We start from the raw sequence: 26,206 nt of genomic DNA, 5'->3' as shown, positions 1-26,206 counted from the left end.
ATATGAACCAAAAAAATTGAATTTTCAATATTTATTATTTTCAATATTATTATATATGTACATGAACTTGGAACTTATATTAATCCAGTTCATATAAAACAGAAGAACTTTAATAATAAATAAACTCGCTTAATTGGTTTTTGTTTTCCAATTGAAATCTCTTCTAAGCGAGCAAAAAATAATTTTAAGCTTCAGAAAAAACTCCAATTATTTGAATAATCTACAACTTAAAGCTTAGTAGAAATTCAGATCAAGAATATTCAAAGGTGTCGTGGATCCGATTGCTGTCGTAATTGAAGAACTTAAAAATGTACGACTATTAATTGAGTCAGACTTATTATTGTTCTAAATCTAATCATTCAAGCAATAATTCTGCAACCCAAAGCAGGAGTATTGATTGGTTTCAAATCTAATTCCGACAGCAATCGTATCACATCCCTTATTATATATGTACGTGATATTGCAACTTAAATTAATACAATTGATATAAAGAAAAGTAAGTACTTTAATAATAACATAAACTGTCTTAATTGGTTTTTGTTTTCCAATTGAAATCTTTTCTAAGCGAGCAGAAAATAATTTTAAGCTTCAGAAAAAACTTCAATTATTTGAATAATCTACAACTTAAAGCTTAGTAGAAATTCAGATTACGTTTACTCTTTTTTCAAATCAAGAATATTCAAAGGTGTCGTGGAATCCGATTGCTGTCGTAATTGATGAATTTAAAAATGTACGACTTGTAATAAAGTCAGACTTATTATTGTTCTAAATCTAATTATTCAAGCAATAATTCTACAACCCTTAGCAGGAGTATTGATTGGTTTCAAATCTAATTCCGACAGCAATCGTATCACATCCCTTATTATATATGAACGTGATATTGCAACTTAAATTAATACTGTTGATATAAAGAAAAGAAAATACTTTAACAATAAATAAACTCTCTTAATTGGTTTTTGTTTTCCAATTGAAATCTTTTCCTGTGCAAGCACATCGCTAACCTGTGTTGGAAAAAGATATGATTATACTGTCTTCGATAGATAGTCGGACGAGCCGCTACTCGGCGAAGTAGAGATGACCGTTGTGTCGGTGGCAGCTGTTACAACAGCAGTTTCTAACTTTACACCATCCGTACAGTGTTATGAATGCTTCACTGCCTTTTCCAATTGCTTGGCGCCAGCAATTTTTGCTGTTTGTAAAGCTTTAGCTGTAATGCAAATATATAGATGGGTTAAAGTGGTTTTCGTATGCTATTCAACAACTCACCCTATACCATCATCACAGTCTCCTCATCGATTTTGAATATGTGTACTTTTTCAGTATTCAGACCCAGTTCGTGCAACCGATTCATTCATATACTGTGGCTATTTGAGCCGTAGACGCAATGGAAGATATTTTGATTCTTTTTGAAGTGTAACATTTGTAAACAGTTGGGTTTCTCTGCTGTCACCATCACCACTAGAGAGCTATTGAAGAAACGCTCGACCAAGATAATATGTGAGATTTACACGCATAGATTTCTTCCACCTTTTCACAGTTATTGATGGAGAAAATGCGAAAGCCATATTTACCATCCAATACCGAAATAGAACTGTAGAGGAAGAAATATTTTATAAAATTTAATAAAATCAAAAAATGATAGTTGTGCTAAAATGGGGTAACGTATTGTATGTTAAAGTATAACGAGGTCTCAGCGGCTTTGTCCTGGTGAAAATTGAGTTTGAATAGGTTTTATTCTTCATTCTTAGAAACATGTACGAAGGTACCTGGTAAGATATTAAAAATCCTCAACGCTTTTTTTGCTATAACTTAAAAAAACTCATATTCAAACTTCTGCTTAACTTCTACATATCAATAGCTACCTTTCCCACCAGGAGTCCCTATTGCTTCTACGCCTATGCTATTGTTTCCTACATCGATGAACTTTGTAATAAAATAAACAGCTATCTCCCCAATCTCTCCAGTTTTGTCGCCTCGCGAAACCTGATATTTTCATCAACCAAATCATCGGTGACCTTATTTAAAACATGCCAAATGTCGACCGTGCTTGGGAGCAGTGGTGGACCCAACAGAAGAGGAGATCGAGCGCTTGGCATGGGCTCATGAGGCGGTAGAAGTAGGTCGAAGGCAGTTCAAAAGGTTTGCTGCGAGAAACCCTCGGTTCTGCAACCGGTATGAGGAGGAAGAAGCGTCGAATGGCAGAAAGGGCACAGTCCCAGAGCCGCGACGCAGGGCAGTCCCATAGACAACACAAGTAGGCCCAAAGCTGTAAGACAGATGGGCCCCAATAGCGAGGTAGCAACTACCTCGAAGGCTGCGAGTCAGAGGGAAGTTCCAACTATGGAAGTAGGAGATAAGCCAAAGGGAGATAACGCTAAGACTCCGACTTTCTCGGAGGTGCCAAAGGGAAATAACACTAAGACGCCGGCTTTTCCCGAGAAAATGAGTGATGTGGCAAAGCAGTCACTGACTGTGGCGCTGGTTGATCGTAGCAGTCCTTTCGAACAGATGACTAGTGAAAGGTGGAGATCTGTAGAAAAGGAGCTTAAGATGATGCGGGAATAACCAAGTAAGCTCCTTCCAACCTTTGATTCGGGGGATGGTATAATGGTATGAAGATGATAGCGTGCGACAACATCGCGAGCTTGCGGTGGCTGGAGGAAGTGGTTCCAAACCCCCAAAAGCAGGGCACGAACGCGCGTTTTGAGATGGTGGATAAAGCGCAAATCCCCAAGGTACCAAAAGTTAAGGTATGGATACCATGCGTGATGAAGTCGGAGGATACAATGCGACTTTTTCAGAATCAGAATCCGAACATACCGGCACAGGATTGGAAGGTACTTACTGTATCTCGGCCTACGGAGGAAGGTCAGTTATACATCTTCCAAATAAACAAGCAGGCGGAGGATATATTGTACGCGCAGCTTGGAAAAATGTCCTTAGGTACAGGCAAAATTTATATGCGACTCAGGAAAAGAAGTCGCGGGTATTAAAGTCCTAACACGCTGGACGTGGGCGAAGTCGAAAAGGACCTCAAAAGCCTAAGGGAAAAAAGACAGGTGGAGGTAGCCCACGTCACTCCGAATGTGTTAGAAGGGGACCAACAGCCAGATGGTGCTGTGAGTCGCACAGAGGAACACCCGGCACAACAGGTACAAGAGTCTGAAGGGGGCTTCGAACACTCTAAACCAAAAGGGCTAGGGGAGGACGACGACGTCCCGATGAAGGTGCTGGAGGGTGACAAGCAGCCCATTGGTGCTGCGAGTCCTACAGATAAACCTCCAACAAAGTAAAGTGGCGTCGAGCGAACTCCTCCTCCTAACGCGCTGATCCAGGAGCCGTGGCTTCCATCGGGAGGAAAGGTTTCTGGAATTAGCGCGCGCGGATTTGGCGTTTACTATGCGCAAACGGAAGGACGGGTGCGAGCTGTAGTAATGGTAAGGAAACAGCTGCATTCATATATGCTGCCTAATTACACTACTGAGGACCTCGTAGTGTTGGTGAAATCGCCGGGCTCAGATGGTACATGTCCGGCTATGCTACAAGTTTCAAGTAGGGCGGTCGTGGGATGGCTTAAAATAATATTCGATGGGTGCATAAACTGAATCATGTACCGCACTCTTGGAGAACTGCTCGTGTAGCTTTCCTACCAAAGGCGGGGAAGGTCGGTCACGTGTATCCCAAAGATTATAGACCCAATAGCTTACCATCATTTCTGCTCAAAACCTTTGAGAGGCTGCTAGATGTTTACATAAAGTCCAACGTGGATGAAAAGCTGCTCTCCACAACACAACAGGCGTACACCAAAGGCAAGTCAGTAGACACCGCATTGCATAGGGTGGTAATAGGCATAGAAAAAGCCCTGGAATATAAGGAATATGCTGTAGAAGTCTTCTTAAGCATTGCCGGGGCTTTCTAAATGAGCGATTATTGATGGTTTTCATTACGTTAAAGTACATCCAGCCTTACCCAGATGGATCGACTGCATGTTAAACTGCAGTAAGATTACATCGCAATGGGGATTGTACGCGGCCACGAAATTAGTGGACAGGGGCACTCCGCAGGGAGGGGTGCTATCAGCTCTGCTGTGGACGCTGGTCATTAACCAGCTGCTTAGGGGATTCTACGAGGGACCAGAAAAACTTACGGTTTACGCAGATGACGTTGCATATGGTCTTGTTTACAAAGAGGTACAAGGTCCCTAATTGGACCAGGCCTAAGTTAGGAGGGGCGACCCTACGGGAGAAACCTTGCACAAATTATCTAGGAATGATCCTATACAGTAAGCTGTCATGGAAGCTCAACGTGGAGGAGAGGGTGAGGAAGGCTTCAACGGCACTTTATGCATGTAAAAGAATGCAAAAGAACCGGCATATACGATCAGAAGGAACTCGATGACGATGCCTCAAAACTAACAACCAAAAGCAATAATTATCATTTCACTGACACAAATTTTATAGTTTTTTTTCGGGATTTGGACACAATGTTGTTGTTGTTTTTGTAGCGATAAGGTTGCTCCCCGAAGGCTTTGGGGAGTGTTATCGATGTGATGGTCCTTTAGCCGGATACAGATCCGGTACGCTCCAGTAACACAGCACCATTAAAGTGCTAGCCCGACTATCTCGGGAACGATTTATGTGGCCACATTAAACCTTCAGGCCATCCCTCCCTATCCACCCCCCCCCCTCCCCTCCCCCAGATCCTTGTCTGTTAGTGAAACAGGATTCGCCGCGGATAGGTGAGGTTGATAATTGGGTTTGGAGAAGCTATATATTGCGCTGGCAACCTGAAGGGTTGCGCTACACAGCCCCTTGAATCTGGTATTTTAGTCGCCTCTTACGACAGGCATACCTACCGCAGATAAATTCTGACCCCTAACCCGCTGGGGGTATTTGGACACAATCTTTTCATTATATTACTTAACAATTTAAAGGCTTCATTCTGTATTGCGAACGATAGCTCAGACGAACGATTCGCCTCCAAACGATATCGTCTAGCAATGGCATTCTCTATCATTTTCGTTCGGTCTTTACCTTTCTAACTAACAGGAAGGCAAAAGTAATTGTCAAGTGATAAGTTGCCATTGTTTAACATAGTGCAAATACACTAGCGATTCGTTTCTGATCCGCATCGAAAGTTCGTTTCGTAATAGAGAATGAGGCCCTAAGATTAGACATTTTTTTCAATTTGTATTTTGACTTACCAGCAACAACAGAATCATGTTTAATTGTACGCCGCACAAGCAATTTAGCATCATGTAACGAAGCTCAGTTTCTTCCAAAAATTGTTCAACACTGCCACGTAAAATCAATGTACTTGTTCTAGCATTAACGCAACCTTTAAATAATTATAAACTATAAAAATGAAATTAATGTCAAACCTTGGAAAATGTTGAAACGTTCACCACCAACCTGATGTTCTTCAAAGTAATCACATTGACCCAAAACACTTGAATTAATATCATTAGCTGTAGTCATAACAGCACCACCACAAGCTTTCATTCTACGTTTCCAATCTTCTTCTGGTACATGAACAGCACAGAACATATCACGATCTGCAAAATACTGTGTATCAACATCACCAATTGGCAATTTAGAAAACACAACATTGGCGCCTTACTTAGCTAGTTTATTCTACAGAATACGCCATTCAGCATCAACAATTTTCTGATACTCTTGGACATTAGAGGACATTGCTGTGGCAGATCATTTTTCCAATAACACTTTGTTGCTCCTTTGATTGGCGCTTCGACATGTACAGCCATGTCATATTTTAGCATGCATAATTGTAATGCTTTACGTATAGCTTTAATGATGATACGTGCATGCACGCCTTCCTCAACATCTGGCTTAACTTTGTTTAAGATTTCACATGCTTAAAATACTACTGAAGTGGTGCCATCGCCGACCTCATAAGAGAAACATTTTTATTCTACACATTCTAATATAACAAAAAACTTACCTCAGCATTTTGAGATTTGGCGATGTCTACTAGAGTTTTACGGCTGGATTCACAATATCCAATGGTTTCATAATGGTTTCACCATCATTTGAAATTGTGGCCTTACCACTGGAATCAACAATATGCTTGTCAATACTACGTGAACCCAATGTAGTGCGTACAGTGCCACAATTGAATGCGAGGCATTGATGTTGGATATGAGTTGAGGTTTACCATGGGAGCTATCGGTACCCAAGCATTTTTTACACAAATACTCATGTAACCAATACAAGTTCAAGACATTCATATTTATTGACACGCTGTCCGGTATGGCCCAAATGTTGGAAATATGCAGTTGGCACTGTTGAGAAAAAATATGGATCAATGAACACAAGTAAAAGTGAAAGATTTTTTTTACCATCTCTTGTTACTTTACACATTAGACATTGGAAACGACGACCAGCATCTACAAGTTTCTATTGAGCCTTGCAACGATTGCATCTAATTGCACCCAATTCACCAAAATTTACAATGGGTGGCTCATATTCACCCTCAACCGTGCGTGCCATTGGTGAGACGGTAAGTGTAATGGACAAAGCTGTTGTTTTTAATAAATCAGCTGTTGCAGGTATGCAATACAAAGACGACCTGCAAAGAAGAAAGATCAAGGTAATTGCCAAGCAAAACATTAATTTCGATTATCGATACCTAACGTAACGTGGCGAGGAGTTACCCTGATCTTCTACCACATATTTTGTGGTCACAAATGGTTGTAATAAACCCTGTTCATTAGTAATAAAAGCACCACCAGCGCTATTTTGATTATCAATGATAACGCTTATCGGATTTGGCATCTGATCGGGATCTAAACGGCGTTGGGCTTGATCATACTGTTGCGGCTGTTGATATTTACCAGTAACAGGTGCAGGTGGTTGCTAAATAAAATAACACAAAAATAATCATCAGCAAATTTGTAAATTATTAGTTGTATTAACATACATTATAACCAGGACGTCCGGACGTGTCCGGGTATTGGAGGTTGACCGGGCTTGGGTGGTTGACTGAGCATTGGCGTCTGTCCAGGTTGTGTTGGTGGCATCATAAAAGCCATCAATAACAAGTGCCAAGAATATATCCGCGGCATACCTGCCGACCAAAATGATTCAGGGGGTTGTGATTGCCAACCTCACCTACCCGTGGCGAATCCTGTACCTAACAATTTGGTGTGAACAATTGGTGCCAGTTAACCCTCTGAAATAATCGGCGCAATTGTACGCCATTGTGTTGGCATTAATTTGGCAAAATGCAAAAGCTTTTCATCTTTCTCCCATGACCATTCTGTCTTCTTTATGCTAGGATCAAGCCATTCGTACCAGCGTGCCTTACATTGCTTGGCAGATTTGCGGTGCAGCAGTTATGCAATACGTGACCACTGGTTTTTACCATATTTCATTACAGCTGCTTTGAGGATTTCATCCTGAAAGTTATCAATTTAGTTAATAAACGGCCAAGAGTAACCAGTCGCGTCAAATGCTTACCTCAGTGTTTCTCCACACACCATCTTTTATCATAATTCGCGGCATGGTGCTACATAATTGTGATGTCTTTCGATGAGCACAAAAATCAAATAAAAAATTGTCGAAATAAACAGCAAAAATCATTGTATATTAAAGACTTTGGGAAAATTTTAGAATAGCACCCCCCGAGTTAGGGGTAAAACTTGGTATCAAATGAAAGAGGGAGTTCTCCCGATCACAAATATATATATTTTAAAGTGTGCAAACTTATAATTTAAAAGTTATTTGTTGTTAAAGTTTGCAAATTTAGCAAATTTCTATAGCACTTTAAATTACAATTTACACATCTTTCAAAACCTTAATCCACATACATATCTATATAAATTGGCAACGATAAACTTAAATTGCATTTTTGTATATTTCACATTTCATTTTTGCATTGTTTTCACTTATTATAAATGTTTTTATTAAATCAATCGCGCTTTTGCAGCAACATGCACATATATATATACATATATTTTATTGATGACATTACAAAGCTGTGCTGCCACATATATATACGTATACACATATAAAATTTGTATAGAAATTTGCAAACTTTAACACCAAATAACTTTTAAATTATAAGTTTGCGCACTTTAAAATATATATATATGTGATCTGGAGAACTCCCTCTTAATTTTAAATCTTTCCGGAGATATTCCATTTAAAACTCTCTAAATTGAAAAAATTTTCGACCACCAAATGTTTTGTTGTCTCTGCTGAATTAGAAATGGCGGATTTTTTTTGCACGAAAAATGACGTATTTTGCTATCCCTATAAAAATAATAGGTGCGAGAGAGCACGATACATTGTGGGAAAGCTAAATTTGTCAACATGCTATTTCATTTGGAGAATTTTTCATTCCAAATCGCCACCCCTGTCAAAATTTCGTGTGTCTGGGTGCGTTTTTGGTCACACGATTTTTACAGGGTAATACACTCACACTTGTAATTGACAATGCTGATCCTGCGATGACGTAAACATTGATACTCAAATTTATGTATGTTCCTTTGTTCGCTCACGCATGTCCGCATGTTCCCAACGACAGCCTATAATCATGAAAAAGGACTGAAACTGGGAAGGCTTCGGACACCTGGTACAGAACAAAAGAACATACAGCAGATACCATAATGCATGTGAGACAGATACATAATTCTCAACGGAATTTTATGTATGCGAGAACAGATTATCCGATTTAATCAGGTTGTCACTACTGACTGTCATATGACAATCAAATGATTATCACGGTTGTTTTGTTATTTTTTAAATTCCGCCATTTTCAACCGACGAAAACCATATAAAAAATAAGTTTAAAAAATGAAAAAGAGAGCATTTCAAAGCTCCATGCTAAAAGAAAAAAAAAATCGAAAATAATATTAAAAAATACCAAAAGCTGGCGGAATGTATGGGGCGCACTCAAAAAATTGATACACGAAAAATAATAGTGGTTAGTGGTGATTCATTTTTAAATGTGTTTCCGCATGAGGAAAGCGCTCTTCTGTTGTTTTGTTATTTTCTGAATTTAAATTGAAAATTTTGAACTCGAATTCTTATAAAACTATTTATTTTAAACAAATAAGAAACACGTATGCTTTTATCACGTACAAAATTAAAAACGTAATGAAATAAAGTAAATAAAAAGCAAAAAGCATTGTTTCATTTTTGGCGGAATATAACAATGGTCATTTATGATAGTATAACAATCAAACCTGATATCTACAGTAAACAATCATTTATGACACTTTTTGATAGTTAGAGTGTCAGCACTGATCCAGGAAAAGGAATGAGAGTGAGCAGTACGGCTATATACTTAATCAGTAGGCCATGTTGGTGTATAAGAAGGAGACAAAAACTCACACGTACACAGTTGTTTACATCACATTTGCGCAAGCCCCCTTAAGTTTGTGATAGAAAGTTTGTATGAGGCGCTGATCGTTAGGTTGACATTGCTGACAATAAGATGATAGTCATATGATAGTCAGTGTTCTTGTAGGGAAGCTCAATATTAACAACATTTGACAGCGGTAAACTAAGTTAAGCTGGAGACATTGGTGCTTTATCGGTAACCGTATCGGTAACCTTTTAACAGCTGATTCGACCAACCTTATGAGAATCAATTCAATCGATTATTGGTGCCGCTAAGGTCGTAACCGTATCGTAGCCAACCAATTGGGTTTTGGTTTACCGTCGTAACGATAAACAGCTGATTACGTTAGGGATACGGATACAGCGATACGACATACGGCACCAATGACTCCAGCTTTAACAATACATAGCTGTGTTTTTTTTACATATATATGTATACGCTTAAAATTTATATGGACTGCTAAAGGTTCATGCAAATTATACGACGCGACATGTAGCGGAAAATATTCTTTGCATGTACTCTTATGGAGCAATGCATATCTAGCGACGGTCGTACGACACGACACAACCAAGTTGACCAATCCAATTTGTTATGGAATCGCATCTACATTGGGAAGCAGTAAGGAAGGCGGCCGGCATGATGTGTTGGTGCACAGTGGCTAGTCATTGTCGGCTGGGGCGGGTCCTTGCCAACCTTACTGTTCCTGCGCCATAAGCAGAAAAATGTTCCTATCATGCCTATCAAAACGAGCAGCTGTCAAATTCAAAAAAAACCTAACAGAAGCGCAGAGACCGACTCAAAACGCTTATCAATACAAAATAAAACAACATCCGGCTGAACCGGATGTCACGGACAGACCGTTAACATTCCAAAAATTTAAATTCAAATTCAAAAAAAAACTGACGCAAAAAAATACTACCGAACCGGACATGGCCGGTTACTAACGCTGAAAATCAAATTCAAAAAAAAAACGCTGAAAAACCAACCAATAACAAAAAGGCTGGAAAAATTAAAAATAAAAAAAGAAAAGGGCCGAATATACATAGGGGGCGCCGCGGGTGGTGTTGCGACGCCCGGTGCTTTATCCCACCCTCAAATAACCATGGCCACCGACGCACCTAAAATTTCGGTGGCCCCTTACCTGTATACCTTAGGTGCCCTCTAAAAGAAAGGAGACCTCAGCATTCCCATTTACAATTTAGATTTATTGACAATTCATACTAATTAATAACTTATGCATTAAATTTTTAGGATTCTATCGAGATTTTCTAATTTTCACTTGTGATGCTAGAGTTTACGTTTATTCCGAATTACATTTACATCGCATACAATTATTCGGATTCAACTCCTTATATGTCTTACAGCCTAATGGTTTCGTATATAGTGTAGAAAATATTTTGAATGTACTAAATATCTTTTGGTTTTTAATTACTAGTGCAATTACATTAAATTCATTTTTATGTATTTCATTTAATTTGGGGAATTCTTCCTCTTCTTCCTTTTTTTGTGCAAGGGTTCATTCGCGACGTTATTTGAAAATACAAAAAAAACGTCTGAAACGAGTTTATTGTTCCAGGTTCAAAAGGACATTACTCCCCAACCCTTGTTGCATCTAGGTTATAACTCTCGCAGAAAGGCCTATGTCGCTAATGTGTAATGCATTACCCATTTACATGGCTTTCGCAGGTAAGTATATAAAAAAAATTTATGGTTCCGAGTGACACATTCAAATATGTAAGGTACTATATATACTAGTGACACTATTCTGTAACTCGACTGGAATAAAATTATTTGCAGAACTCAAACTTTCATAATTTTGGTTTTCTATTTCTTGACTGTATTGACCTTTCACAAGCTTTACAGAACAATGGTTCTTATTCGCAAGATTACAGAACGGGTTTTACATTGCACTTATCCGACGGGTCAACAGAGTTAAGAGCACCAAAGTGTCCGAATTCATATACCGTACGTTCGAATCGAGTTACAGAAAGGGGTCTTTAGGTTCATTAAGCGTGCTTGGAATGAATTACAAAAATTTGAAACGATAATCTGTAAGTGACGAATTTTATCACTTCCTATAGATACATAATACAATTTCACCGAGTTGGAACGGACTCACCCAGTTTCAAACGTTGTTGTTGTAGTCGGTGTTGGTACTGTGAGGTCATTGCCGGTAAGTTGTCACAGCTGGGTGGTAGTAGCAGGCCTATATGCGGCGGCCCTGCTATTGTTGTTACTAAAATCGGTGGTGGTTACGCTCGTTGTTGGCGCAATTGATTTGGTAGCGCGCGGTATTGCACGCAATAATGGTGGCAGCCCTTAGGCCTGACGATGCTGTTGGCTCCGCGAACGTCCAGATGTGAGGAATGTGGATTTTGAGGTGCTATCAATTGTTGATGTTGCTGTTCGAAAGACTGCATACGCTGTTATTGTCGATATGTCACTCTAGGAGTGGTACGTCTGGCGTCTTGGCATATGACGGTGCCGGGGTCACTGGATATGGTTGGTGCTATTGTAGTTGGTGTGGATGGAAATGACACCGCTAAGCCAACACCACTATTGCTAAGTTGAGGAACCGTGTATATTACGTGGCAATCGTTGGGAATATTCCAACATTCCCGTGCTCCTCGCATATGCGGAGAAGGCAACGCCGATGCCTTCCAATTACTATTTATTAGTATTCACGATGTTTGGGAATTTAGCACGTCCTGAGAGTAGGTTAAAACAATTTCAACGTGGCCACCGGCTAGCTTACTTCGTTTTTAATTGAATTCACTCATTTCGGAGACAATTTTCGGGTTAAAATGTTAAAATGTAAACTTCCCGTATGTAGCTCCTTAGCCTTTCAAAATTTGGCTATGTATATAAGCACGGCTTTGAGGAATTCCGAAAATACGATGAACATATGTAGAGGAGTGTTTTACGATTGCTATAAACCGCCCAAATTTTGATGGTGAACTATCTGTATTTGAGAACGCGCTCGTCAGTTCCACCAACTATATGTGGATGCACTTAAGTATCCTGTAATTTTCACTTGGCCACTTTTTGGTCACGAGGGTTGTGTTCTCTACCGCTTCAGACCGCCAGCAAAAAGGAAAAGGAACTTTTTCCTTTCTCGGAAACTCGTGGTGGTTTTTTTTTTTCTTTTTCTCCCGTCTTCTAGTGATGGCCGGTCTGTCTGTTCCCTTCTTTTCCGATATTTTTCATCGCAACCTTTTCCACATCGCTAGGTGTGTTCCCGTGAACACGCTCCCAAGTGGGTCGTAGCCGTAGACCGTAGCAGCAGACCGTAACAAACCTGCTTCGCTTTGAAGACCTGACGATGAAGCGAACAGGAAACCGGATCCTCTGTGGGAAGCCACTGCCAGGGATCTCCGACGACAAGCAACGTGGGGCACGACTCACCCCTGAGATAAGAGTCTCAAAGTCCTACTACGGAGCTAGCCGGGCAACATAGGTCTGTCAAAAAAAAATTAAGTCAAGTTGGGAATAATTTCTGTTTCCTAGTTATAAGGGCTTTGCGGCAATTAGACATTTGTTATGGAGAACTCGTCAAAACTCCGAAAGGTTTTAGTGGTTATCGCCCCCACAAAAGGCAAGACAAAAAAAAATAGACATTTTGATATGGAGAACTCGTCCAAACTCCGAAAGGCTAGTCCGACCTAAGCGGGACTGCCAGGGTGTTCACGGTCCTCGGTGAGTACGCGCGTGAACATCCTATGAGGTCAGTGCTCGGGGAGAATACTGGACGAGATGTCCCCGACCGCCAAAACGCCCAGACAAAAAAAGTCCAATAGGTGGATATATAAACAAAAAAAATCAAATTGTAAATTGGCAAAAGAAACGCCCTTGTTGGTTCATTGCGGACGAATATCCGAAGCATGGAAGCGACCTATCAATTTCCCGTTTAGGTCCTCGAGATCATACAATGCGTTACCTATTTTTCGAAGCACGCGACACTTCAGGTATTTGGGTAGGAATTTGGCGTTAATGCCCTGTTTGAAGTTACTTAAGGCAAAGTTTCTTCTGAAAACTTCCTGACCTTCCTTGTAGTTGACTTGCCTAGAGCGCTTGTTATAGGTGATTGCTCCCTTATCCTTGGCCTGATCTAAATTTTTACGGATCTGCTCACGGATATTAGTCAACTTGTCAGCTCTGCTTACTATCGTAACTTGATCTTCCCGAAGGCTGCCGAGCTTCTCTAAAATTTTGTACGTGGAGGCATGTTGGACCATGTTTTGGCCATATAATGCAAAGTATGGGGAACACTGGATCGCCGTATGGAAATCACTTCTCAAAACTGATAAAATTTCGGGTATATGCTTATCCCAATTAGTGTGGTCAGGTTTATCCTTCAGGAAAATCCTAATCTTAGAAACAATTTCTCTGTTGACGCGTTCGGATGCGTTCGCTTGGGGAGAATATAGCCCCGTCCTCACGTGCGTCACCCCGTAGTTTGCAAAAAATTGGTTCATTTCCTTAGAGATAAACTGTTTACCATTGTCACTGTGAATAAACTCAGGGACCCCTACAGCCGGAAAAATTTCTGAAGCGAAGTAATTTATAACGTTAACAGTGGTAGCTCTCTGCATGGGTTTTAGCCAAACGTATTTGGAAAAATGGTCTAGTACTATGAAAAGAAATTGATTTCGCCGCTTGGATCTCGGATACGGCCCTAGAAAGTCGCAATACAACCGCTGAAATGGCCTTTCGGATTCAAAGGTACTCCCTATAGGTGGTCTCGACTGCTGATTGGTGGGTTTTACCGTTTTGCAGGTGTCACAACGCTGGACGTAGTCCCTGACGTCCTTAGCCTGCTGCGGCCAGAAGTACTTCTGCCTAACACGCTCTAAGGTTTTCTGCCATCCGCCATGGTAACTCCGGTTAGCGTCATGTGCTAATCTCACTGCTTCCTCAGTCAACCCTTTTGGCAACCACAAACGCCACAGCGAGTCTTCTTCCCCTTCCAACCCCTTACGAAACTTAACTCTCTTGAAGATTACACCGTCCACAACTCGTAAATCCGGAAGTGACTCCTCGTTTTCGGTGACGGTCCGAATTAAGTCTAAATACTCATTGCTGGTAAATTCGGGAGAGACTAAGTCTATTTCTCCGGGTGTGGTAGTGAAAGTTAACTCGTCAACGTCAAAACGCGACAACGCGTCTGGTACTACATTCAGGGTGCCCTTACGATGTTCCATTCTAAAATCGTATCTTTGCAGTAGGAGTGACCATCTCGCCAATCTCCCGCTCAAGTCTTTTTGTGTCATCAACCACTTGAGACTGGAGTGGTCCGTAACAATCCGAAAAGGTAATCCTTCGACATAGGGTCGGAAACGCTTCACGCTAATTATGGCTGCGAGACATTCCAGCTCGGTTACTGTATAATTGCGTTGAGCATTATTCAGCTTTTTCGATACGAACGCGATTGGATGCTCAGCGCCCTCATCGTCGACCTGGAACAACACTCCGCCAACACCTATTTTGGAAGCGTCGCATTGTATTACGAATTCCCTTGAAAAGTCTGGTTGGGCCAAGACAGGCGCCGAACTCAAGGCTACTTTTAGTTTTTCGAATGCCTCTATAGCTTCAGGAGTGAGTTTAAACGGGCCTGCTGATTTGCGGAGACAGTCGGTCAAGGGACCTGCCAAGTCAGCAAAATTGGTAATAAATGCTCGGTACCAATTCGCCATGCCTACAAACCTACGCACTTGCCGAGGGGATTTAGGGATCGGGAAGTTTTGTATTGCTTCTACTTTTCCCGGATCCACTTTCAGACACCCGCTGCCTATCAAGTATCCTAAGTAGCGTATTTCCATCTGACAAAATTTACTTTTTTCTACGTTTATTGTCAGACCTGCGTCTTTCAAACATTTGGCCACATCCGCTAGCAATTCCAGGTGGTCTTCAAAATTGGTACTACACACCATCAGATCGTCCAGGTAGACAAAGACATTTTCTCGCAGACGCGAAGGAATTGCCTTGTCCATCAACCTACTCATAGTCTGCGGTCCATTGCACAGACCGAATGGCATCACCTTAAAGTGGTACAGAGGCCTCCCCGGAACTGCGAATGCTGTTTTTTCCTTTGAGGACTCTGTCAATTTGATCTGGAAGAACGCGTCTTTCAGATCAATGCCACTAATAAAATGCGTGTCCTTGAGTCTGCTCAATAAGCCGTTGATATGGGGTAGGGGGTACGAATCCTTCTTAGTCACCGCGTTGACCTTTCTCGAATCTATGCACAGCCTGACTTTGCCTGGTTTCCGGACCAGTACTACAGGACTACACCACGGGGAGTTGGATTCCTCTATAACTCCTAACTGTAGTAACCTGTCTAGTTCTCTAAAAGCTTCGGCTTGCCTCGGCGGCGAAAGAGGGAAATGTTTGCTTTTTATGGGTACAGCATCACCGGTGTCGATGTGATGCTCCACTAATTTAGCTTGCCCTAGGCCTAACTTCTCGTACGAAGGAAACGTCTCGATGACTTTTCGCAATCCTGATTTCTGTTCTGGTGACAATTCATGGAGGTTAAGTTCCTCTTCCTTTTCAAGCCTAGTCTCTAAACACTCTACGCTCGGGAATATTTCGGGAGCTAACGCGAATGCTCTCCAAAAATCTACCCCGAAGTATGCTTCTTGGAGCAATGAGGGAACAAGGTAAAAACGAATAATCTTTGTGAGATTTTTAAAAGTGACCGGCAGAGATACTGAGCCTAAAATTTTTTGTTTGTTGCCGCCTGCGGTATATACGAACGCATGTAAGGGCTGATATTCGAAGCCGTTATCCTTTAGGAATTCTACTCCATTTTTCCCTAAGATGGAGACGTTGGCTCCCGAGTCTAACAACCCTACAAGAAAACTATTTTTAATTCTAGCCTTTACTAAAGGCCTTTCGTCCTCTGTAAGCGTTAACGTGGTGGCTTGCAGCAGTCTACGCTCCTGTACTCTCCGGTGGTATCTCTTCCTACACTTCAAAATATTGTCCGATACCGGATATTGGTCAAAAATGGTATGTCTCAATTGTTCATACCTATCCTCCCTTTCTTTTAAGGTTGGGAAAAGTTGCGTTTGGCACGCGACATCCCTATGCTGGCGTCGCAGAATTTTGATTTGCTCGCCCATCGTGAAAGAGGACGTTCGACTCTCGGCTTCAGAACTGTCTGTACTGTCAGGGTAAGTTATTATTACTTTGGAGGGCTCTTCTGCCAGGGTACTACAGCACCTCGGAAGCTCACCACCTCCATGCAGAGATTCGCCCTCTGGGTCAGCGCACGGGACGACGCCTCGAGCACTGGCTGATGTGGGGGCTATGAAGCCGAACGAGGTTCCCCCGCCTTCTCGCTCGGGTACTGGTTTCCCTGCCTGCGATGGTCCCTAGGGCATTTGGGGGTGAATACACCCTTATACCCACATTTAAAACAAAAAGGACTTTTTATGGGTTCCTCGCAATATATATAGGAGTGCCCCATTCCCTGGCAATTCCAGCACTGGATTCCCGAGTAGTCCGGTCTTCTGCTGCGTCTATATTCCAGCGCCTCTATCTGCGGATCTATCTCGCCGTCCTCACCTTCCATCTTCATGTCCGGGGTTGTCACGCGTGCCTCGCTTACATGCCGTCCTGGGTAATTGGCTCCCAGCAGCTTGCTCTCTTTCAGCACTTGTTCACCTCGGCGTGCTACATCGCGCAGATCATGGAGGTTCCTTACGTCCGCATTAAAAAGCATTAGCTTAAGGCTACTGTTGACGTTCCTTTTTATTATGTCAATCAGTAGAAGCTCTGACATCGGCTCCCTTAAGCGCGCGTTCAAGGAGATTATGTCCGCGTGAAACACGTCATAACACTCACTTGCCTTTTGCTTGCGCATGGAGATCTCCATCATGATCTCGTGGTCCGTTTTCAAGGTGCCAAACTCTCTTTTTAAGGAGTAGCACAAAAAGGCATATGTCGCATTTGGGTTTTGTTTTGTGAACAGCCAGTACCATTCTTCGGCTCGTCCCGAAAGGAATAAGTGGAAACTGGCCATTATTTGTTCGTCAGGGCATTGTGTGCGCTCACACAAGGTGTTTAATTTGAAGAGGAAATCGCTTACACTCCCAGTGCCGTCGAATGCGATTTTCCACTCCTGCGGTTTTACTGTTATGCTGCTTGGAGTCGGGTACATTGGCGGTACTACCGAGGGTAATGGGTTACGGTCCATCCTGCTTGCGTTCCTGTGTTGCTGGTGTGCTTGCTGCGTGGATTCGAGAGCGGCGTTGAGCTGGGCCATGTTGGCTCTAATTGAGCCCATCTCTCTCCGCATTTCCTCCTGCGAAGCCTGGAACAGTTGGTGTAGCACGTCCACCCACGAGCCTCCACGAGTGGCTTCGTCCTGCATTCCTAGGAGGTTTGCCTGATCGCTGGTAGCGTCCCCAAAATTTCCAACCTCTTGATTTGGTGGTAAGGCACCCGCTCCATCTGGTGCATAGTTCGACACATTGGTCATTATCCCCGAGATGTTGTGTGTGTTTAGCAGCGATGCATTTGAATTGCTGGTGCTTACAGGTATGTCCAGTTTGTCGCGGTCGTCGTTCGGGCCCGAGCCTATATGAGTCCCCGCGGGATTTCCGTATTGCCCCCCTACTGGGGTATGCACCACCAAAGGACGCTTGGCCTTGGAGGTAGCCCCCCTATTACCGACCCGGTTTTGGTTTCCCCGGAACCCTCCCGCACTCCCGAACGGAGTATTTCGCCCCGGTTGGCCGAACGATTGCTCGCGTGACATAATCAAAAATAATTATATAAAAAAAATGTAGCTCGTTACGTAGTAGTTAAAAAAACTTTTGCCGCGTAGCGCAGTTAGGGGTCAACAAAAAAAAATCAGAATTCCCCCTTTTACCTTATATTTTAGGCGATGCCTTGAAAAAAAAATGTGCATATAAAAATTACGCGAGGGGTTGAGAAAACTTGGTAGCAATTGTAATGGGAACGCTGACATCCCATTCCCAGAAGGCACTTGGGCTACAGGTTGAGAAAAAATTTACTACAAACACATTCATACTTGGCCCTAGTGCTCCCAACCGCAGTGCGAAGGGGGTCTTAAGGCCCCCCTCCGAGACCGGTTTGAGGCCACTAGGGTCACTCCAGGCACACACGGGTTGGTCTCAACACGCCCAGCCGCAACGCAGGGGCAGTCTCCAGGGGCTTGCCCCTGGGACTGGTTGGGGGTGTTGAGGCCTCCCGTTCATTTTTACTGGACACCCCTCCTGCCTCCGCCGCAATGGGTGGAGCGGTTTCGGAACCGCTCCCCCAGTCTGGCGGGACAGGAAGGAGTGCCACTCTGAATCCCAGCTCAACCCTCCACAGTCCAGGTGGTATTCTAAACTACCACCTGGGGCGTGGGATGAGCCGGGGTTCTTTTTCCACATACATACACGCACTCACACTGACGACACAAAATTCGGCAAATAAAAGAAAAAAATTTAACATTACAAAAAAAAACCCAATTAGCGGACAAAATTATTCCAAAGCCGACTAACGGACAACTTCCGGTAACTAAAATCCCACTTACAAAAAAAATCAAGTGCGTTTAGCACTGCCTCATCGGGTGGAAAAAAAAATCCGGAGACTTGACGTAAAGTCCGTGGCTCCTTCGGCCACTGCCCCCGATGACCAGCCCGGACAACCTGATCTGTCCAACCATCCCACCGCAACGTAGGTGGCAGCTCTGTGGCTGCTCACTCGGACTGGTGGGATGGTCAACCTCACAGGTTGACCCGACTGACCCTCGCGGTCAGCGCTTCAGGCGCCACGTTGGGCGCCATCTGTTATGGCGCCCTCAGCAACTGTCAACGATGATCACTCCGGACAACTTGATCCATCTAACCATCCCACCGCAACGCAGGTGGCTGCTCCTGCGGCTGCTCACCTCGGACTGGTGGGATGGTCAACTTCACAAGTTGACCCGGAATGACCAGCGCGACAGCGCTTTGGGCACCAAATCCCACGTTGGGCGCCATCTGTTATGGAATCGCATCTACATTGGGAAGCAGTAAGGAAGGCGGCCGGCATGATGTGTTGGTGCACAGTGGCTAGTCATTGTCGGCTGGGGCGGGTCCTTGCCAACCTTACTGTTCCTGCGCCATAAGCAGAAAAATGTTCCTATCATGCCTATCAAAACGAGCAGCTGTCAAATTCAAAAAAAACCTAACAGAAGCGCAGAGACCGACTCAAAACGCTTATCAATACAAAATAAAACAACATCCGGCTGAACCGGATGTCACGGACAGACCGTTAACATTCCAAAAATTTAAATTCAAATTCAAAAAAAAACTGACGCAAAAAAATACTACCGAACCGGACATGGCCGGTTACTAACGCTGAAAATCAAATTCAAAAAAAAAACGCTGAAAAACCAACCAATAACAAAAAGGCTGGAAAAATTAAAAATAAAAAAAGAAAAGGGCCGAATATACATAGGGGGCGCCGCGGGTGGTGTTGCGACGCCCGGTGCTTTATCCCACCCTCAAATAACCATGGCCACCGACGCACCTAAAATTTCGGTGGCCCCTTACCTGTATACCTTAGGTGCCCTCTAAAAGAAAGGAGACCTCAGCATTCCCATTTACAATTTAGATTTATTGACAATTCATACTAATTAATAACTTATGCATTAAATTTTTAGGATTCTATCGAGATTTTCTAATTTTCACTTGTGATGCTAGAGTTTACGTTTATTCCGAATTACATTTACATCGCATACAATTATTCGGATTCAACTCCTTATATGTCTTACAGCCTAATGGTTTCGTATATAGTGTAGAAAATATTTTGAATGTACTAAATATATTTTGGTTTTTAATTACTAGTGCAATTACATTAAATTCATTTTTATGTATTTCATTTAATTTGGGGAATTCTTCCTCTTCTTCCTTTTTTTGTGCAAGGGTTCATTCGCGACGTTATTTGAAAATACAAAAAAAACGTCTGAAACGAGTTTATTGTTCCAGGTTCAAAAGGACATTACTCCCCAACCCTTGTTGCATCTAGGTTATAACTCTCGCAGAAAGGCCTATGTCGCTAATGTGTAATGCATTACCCATTTACATGGCTTTCGCAGGTAAGTATATAAAAAAAATTTATGGTTCCGAGTGACACATTCAAATATGTAAGGTACTATATATACTAGTGACACTATTCTGTAACTCGACTGGAATAAAATTATTTGCAGAACTCAAACTTTCATAATTTTGGTTTTCTATTTCTTGACTGTATTGACCTTTCACAAGCTTTACAGAACAATGGTTCTTATTCGCAAGATTACAGAACGGGTTTTACATTGCACTTATCCGACGGGTCAACAGAGTTAAGAGCACCAAAGTGTCCGAATTCATATACCGTACGTTCGAATCGAGTTACAGAAAGGGGTCTTTAGGTTCATTAAGCGTGCTTGGAATGAATTACAAAAATTTGAAACGATAATCTGTAAGTGACGAATTTTATCACTTCCTATAGATACATAATACAATTTCACCGAGTTGGAACGGACTCACCCAGTTTCAAACGTTGTTGTTGTAGTCGGTGTTGGTACTGTGAGGTCATTGCCGGTAAGTTGTCACAGCTGGGTGGTAGTAGCAGGCCTATATGCGGCGGCCCTGCTATTGTTGTTACTAAAATCGGTGGTGGTTACGCTCGTTGTTGGCGCAATTGATTTGGTAGCGCGCGGTATTGCACGCAATAATGGTGGCAGCCCTTAGGCCTGACGATGCTGTTGGCTCCGCGAACGTCCAGATGTGAGGAATGTGGATTTTGAGGTGCTATCAATTGTTGATGTTGCTGTTCGAAAGACTGCATACGCTGTTATTGTCGATATGTCACTCTAGGAGTGGTACGTCTGGCGTCTTGGCATATGACGGTGCCGGGGTCACTGGATATGGTTGGTGCTATTGTAGTTGGTGTGGATGGAAATGACACCGCTAAGCCAACACCACTATTGCTAAGTTGAGGAACCGTGTATATTACGTGGCAATCGTTGGGAATATTCCAACATTCCCGTGCTCCTCGCATATGCGGAGAAGGCAACGCCGATGCCTTCCAATTACTATTTATTAGTATTCACGATGTTTGGGAATTTAGCACGTCCTGAGAGTAGGTTAAAACAATTTCAACGTGGCCACCGGCTAGCTTACTTCGTTTTTAATTGAATTCACTCATTTCGGAGACAATTTTCGGGTTAAAATGTTAAAATGTAAACTTCCCGTATGTAGCTCCTTAGCCTTTCAAAATTTGGCTATGTATATAAGCACGGCTTTGAGGAATTCCGAAAATACGATGAACATATGTAGAGGAGTGTTTTACGATTGCTATAAACCGCCCAAATTTTGATGGTGAACTATCTGTATTTGAGAACGCGCTCGTCAGTTCCACCAACTATATGTGGATGCACTTAAGTATCCTGTAATTTTCACTTGGCCACTTTTTGGTCACGAGGGTTGTGTTCTCTACCGCTTCAGACCGCCAGCAAAAAGGAAAAGGAACTTTTTCCTTTCTCGGAAACTCGTGGTGGTTTTTTTTTTTCTTTTTCTCCCGTCTTCTAGTGATGGCCGGTCTGTCTGTTCCCTTCTTTTCCGATATTTTTCATCGCAACCTTTTCCACATCGCTAGGTGTGTTCCCGTGAACACGCTCCCAAGTGGGTCGTAGCCGTAGACCGTAGCAGCAGACCGTAACAAATTAGGCAAAAATGCCGCGAATATTTTGTCGGAACGTCTCGCTATATGTCGCGTCGTATAATGTCCATGAACCTTAAGGGCCAATTAATGGTGAATTTTAACCATAAAACCATAACCAGATAAAGCAGCTGATCGAACCTACCTTATGGAAATCAATGTAGTCGATTAATGGTGCCATACCATATCGCTAACGCCATAGCCAACCAATTGGTTTTTGGTTTCTCGCCATATCCATAACCTAAAAATATTTGAGTTGGTGAATTTATTAACTTTTTGTTGATTTTAATCATTGTTTTGGATACGTTATGACTAAGAGACTTATTTTTTGTGGAATATGTTTGTAATTTTTTTGCGTTTTCTTCATTTTTATGAAGTTTTCACGATTTTTAGGTTAATTCACCATTAATCGATCACATTGGAGATGGTTATGGATATGGGTATGGCTACGACTATAGCATTAGGGTTAAGGAAGTTTAATTTGGCTTTAAATTTCAATGCTCATTATTATCAGATGTAACTAAAGTATGTGTCTATGTTTCACTCTCTACACTAATTCTATGTATTCTATGCGCGTTCACTATTCATCGCAACTGATTCAGCTATGTGTCATACATTATGGCCACAAGAGGTTTGTGTCTCCGATTTTAGGTACCGTCTGTTCTGTAGTTAGTTATTGAACCACTGCCGCTAGATGGGTCTCCTAAGCATTATCTAAGCGAGGATAGGCGTTTTTTACGCGCAAACGTAAACGTATACGCGTGTAAAAAAAAACGGCTATTGACAATATTTGACAGCGGTAAACTAAGCTAACAATACATAGCTGTGTTTCTCTTTCCATCTATATACGTAAACGCTTAAACTTCATATGGAATGCTAAGCTTCAAACTTTAAATACACCTCTGAAATTGCTGCGCAGAAAATTAGCACTCCTAAATTTCATTACGCATTATGCTCAGATGCAACTGAAATATATTTCTATGTTTCACCTCTACACTACCTGTACGTATTAACTCTAAAAATTGCGTGTGTCCACTATTCACCACAACCGATTCAGCTATAGGTTATGCACTATGGCCAAAAGAGTTGCGTGTCTCCGCTTTTCTGTACATGTTCTGTAGCTAGTTATTTAACCACTGCCGCTAGATGAGTCTTCTAAACATTATCTAAGTGAGGATAAGCGTTTTTTTACCCGCAAACGTATATGTACTTATATACGTTTAAAAACACGGCTAATAAGTTAAACCGTTATCCTATTACCAACGTTTTTAACAACATTTGACAGCGGTAATTTAGCTTAACATAGATTTTAACGTATTAGCTCACAACTGTCAAAAGATATTTCAAAAAAACCAAAAAATGGACCCTCACCCCCTGAAACCGGTGGTGGTATCCATAGTATTTTTGGGCAGAACACCTTTTGCATTGGCGCGCTTATAAAAAATTACCTTGGGTGGGTCCAACACCGGTTTGAAGATCAAAACCCAATACCCGCAAAACACATTTGTTCACAGTTTTCTTTTTAGGTGCCACAAAATCATCAAAATTACAACAACCACATGCAAATTTTGAATTCATTCGCAAATATATCGCTCATTTACTTAAATAGTATCATAACTCAAAAAACATCATTTTCCATGAGAGCCATTTAAAGATTTTAACTGCCATATGTTGCGCATACAAAAGGCTGATTTTCATTTTTATAGCACGTGGCAAATTTGCATGGTCGATGGGATTGTCAAAAGGAGATGGCAAACTCAAAATGAAACCAACACATTGACAACATTTTCTTACTACACGCAAAAACTGCTATGTTTTATGTTTTCATTTCATTCCATTCGCCTAATACCAATACACAGATTTTGACAATTTGAACAGCCATAATTTGTTGCTTTACAGATGAGCCAACCATATAGTTGAACCATGGTATTTCGCCAATGTTATTGTTATTGTTGTCGATTGTACAATTGGAAATTCATGGTATTTTTTTTTTTTGATGTAGTTAAGGCCCGAACACATTCGACTATTGCGGTGTTCTGGCGCTGGTGTCACTTTGAAAAAATGCACGCTGGAAGTATGCCTGCCACATTGAACGTAGGAAAACTCAAATTTTAATATGTTTTTACAAGATATCCTATTTTCCATATCTGTTAAGCTTTAATAAAATTTTATATTTGAAACTATTCAAATTTTAAAATTTTACATGAACATGACATGTGAATTCCCCAAAATTTAAAAATAATTTCAAATTTATTTTCCTGAATGAATCCTACGCAAAATTTGTGGCGCCAACAAATGATTAGTTGCTTTTCTCAATTCTTCTTTGATCTTTTTGTGTATTTTGACATTTCATTATCAGAGATACTTTTTATGGAATAAATACTTCAGAAGTATTGGTAATAAGAAGTCAGTGAACTTTTCAATCGACAATGCACCAAATAATTGACAAAATTACACAAAATGACACTTATAATCAATTTAATCGATTAATGATGCCATACCATAACGCTATCTCCATTACTTTGTTTTCCATGAGGTATGTTCGATCATGTTTTATCTGGTTATGGCTTTATGGTTATAAGTCACCATTAATTCGCCCTTAAAGCACCTTTTGACACCTCTTCTAATAGTTTTCATCAAATTTTAGGAAGCCCCTCATGTAGTTTTACCAAATTAACAATCTTATGTTATTGTGAATTTCGAATGTCAAAATTTCTTAAAACGTCATATGAAGCATATTTCAAAAAAAATTTTTTCCACTTTTGTCGGTCGTATTTTTCTTTCGGAATGAAAATCAAACTTATTTAATTTTATAAAAATATAAGTTAAAAGTTTTGCGTGTGTAAAAACCATTGAAAAATAATTATAAATATGAAAATGCAAGCATAAAGTGAAAAAAGAAATAGTTTTAGTACGCATCAAAGCAAATTCAGCAACAAGAGAGAAAGGAAAGAACCACACCAGTATTTGGAAATTGAAACTCAAGGCTTTGAACCTTTTATTAGGTTGTTGTCGACAATACAAATTTATTACGGTAAAGTTTAATATTTCATCTCTTTATGTCTAAACAAAGGATCTTGCGTTTATTATAACTTTGACTGTATTCTTTGCTATATAATTCTCACATTGCCCCACCTTTTCCATCGGCACTCACAACAGGTAACTTCAACCTTAGACCCCCGGCGGAAGAGGGGGCTTAGAATATACCCGCGGCAAGTATGCCTTCGGGGAGTGTCCTTATCACTACAACAACAACTTCAACCCTAGCGGGCTAGAGGGGTTAGAATACACCCGCAGTAGGTATGCATGTCGTAAGATGCCAATAAAATACTAACATGATTCAAGGGCCTGTGTAGCGCAACCCTTTCGAGGGGTTGCCAGCACAATTTATAGCTTCTCCAACTCAGTTTTCAACCTCACATGCCTGTGGCGTATCCTGTTTCTTTTGCCCTGGCGACCCCAAGCGACTCCTGGAACAAAGGGGTGAGCCGGAATGGCTTGTACCTTAATGGTACAAGTGCAACAGCAACGGACTGGAGAGATTGTGTATACGCTTCCCAAGGCAGTCGGTTCTATGTACCGGAGCGACTTGGGATTTTTCCCGACCAAGGACTGTCATTTCAGTGTGACCCCATTTAATTTGTTTCGTCCCTCCCACAAATTGTCATCCTCCCAGCAGCTCCTTGCAGCAGGACTGCTACATATTCTCTTACTCCGGGAAGGTATCGAACCCAATCCGGGTCCGTCTCCTGACCCCGGTCATGAGAAATGGTTTTGCTGCATTTGCCAGAAAAGAATGTTTTTAGGACGGTCATACTCTGTTCAGTGTGTCTCGTGCAAGGGATGGTTGCATCGGACAGGTTGTTCTGGGCTTGATCCCAAAACCCGACGTCCACGCAACTTTTATAAATCTTTTGTGGCTCCTTGCTGCTCACGCCCAAGGGGGGTCCCGTAGTCTACGCCTAAGCGTATCCCCACTACCTTCCAGCAGCTTCGCTGCTCAGCAAGCCACAACAAGTACCCGCTGCTGCTCGCGCCCCACGGCGCCAACAACTCAAACAGCTGATACCACTCATAACTACTACCTTCGTAGTAGAGCTGGTTGCAATGCTGAGCATCAGCCCCTGCCCCCGTC

At 41.8% G+C, this 26,206-nt stretch overlaps 2 protein-coding genes across 12 annotated transcripts in view; one reads left to right on the top strand and one right to left on the bottom strand.

Moving 5' to 3' along the window:
* Positions 1-16: 16 nt before the first annotated feature.
* On the bottom strand, positions 17-8,197 carry LOC137243749 (T-complex protein 1 subunit eta-like). 11 transcript variants are annotated; one of them, XM_067771814.1, is made up of 10 exons: positions 8,095-8,197; positions 7,479-7,544; positions 6,940-7,417; positions 6,649-6,875; positions 6,359-6,588; positions 5,962-6,301; positions 5,381-5,908; positions 5,204-5,337; positions 1,267-1,591; positions 17-1,207 (listed from the first exon to the last, which is right to left on the bottom strand). In XM_067771814.1, exons 7-9 carry the CDS (start codon positions 5,544-5,546, stop codon positions 1,568-1,570), a joined length of 324 nt encoding a protein of 107 aa, XP_067627915.1. In that variant the 5' UTR covers positions 5,547-5,908; positions 5,962-6,301; positions 6,359-6,588; positions 6,649-6,875; positions 6,940-7,417; positions 7,479-7,544; positions 8,095-8,197; the 3' UTR covers positions 17-1,207; positions 1,267-1,567. The 11 variants fall into 11 exon arrangements, with proteins under 11 accessions (XP_067627915.1, XP_067627912.1, XP_067627913.1 ...); XM_067771811.1 differs by having other exon boundaries at positions 5,381-5,564; positions 5,620-5,908; positions 7,479-8,189; XM_067771812.1 differs by having other exon boundaries at positions 5,381-5,554; positions 5,620-5,908; positions 7,479-8,189.
* Positions 8,198-24,807: 16,610 nt separating this feature from the next.
* The window catches only part of Tab2 (TAK1-associated binding protein 2), a 136,375-nt gene continuing 134,976 nt past the window's right edge, over positions 24,808-26,206 (top strand). The window contains exon 1 of the mRNA XM_067771806.1: positions 24,808-25,105. The gene's annotated coding sequence lies outside the window, so the exon portion shown is untranslated. The remainder of the gene's footprint in view (positions 25,106-26,206) is intronic.

Source organism: Eurosta solidaginis, chromosome 3 (genome assembly GCF_040869045.1).
Source record: "Eurosta solidaginis isolate ZX-2024a chromosome 3, ASM4086904v1, whole genome shotgun sequence".
Lineage (NCBI taxonomy): Eukaryota > Metazoa > Arthropoda > Insecta > Diptera > Tephritidae > Eurosta > Eurosta solidaginis.
Note: the sequence above shows the minus strand (reverse complement) of the source record. Positions and strands in the feature narration are given on the sequence as shown.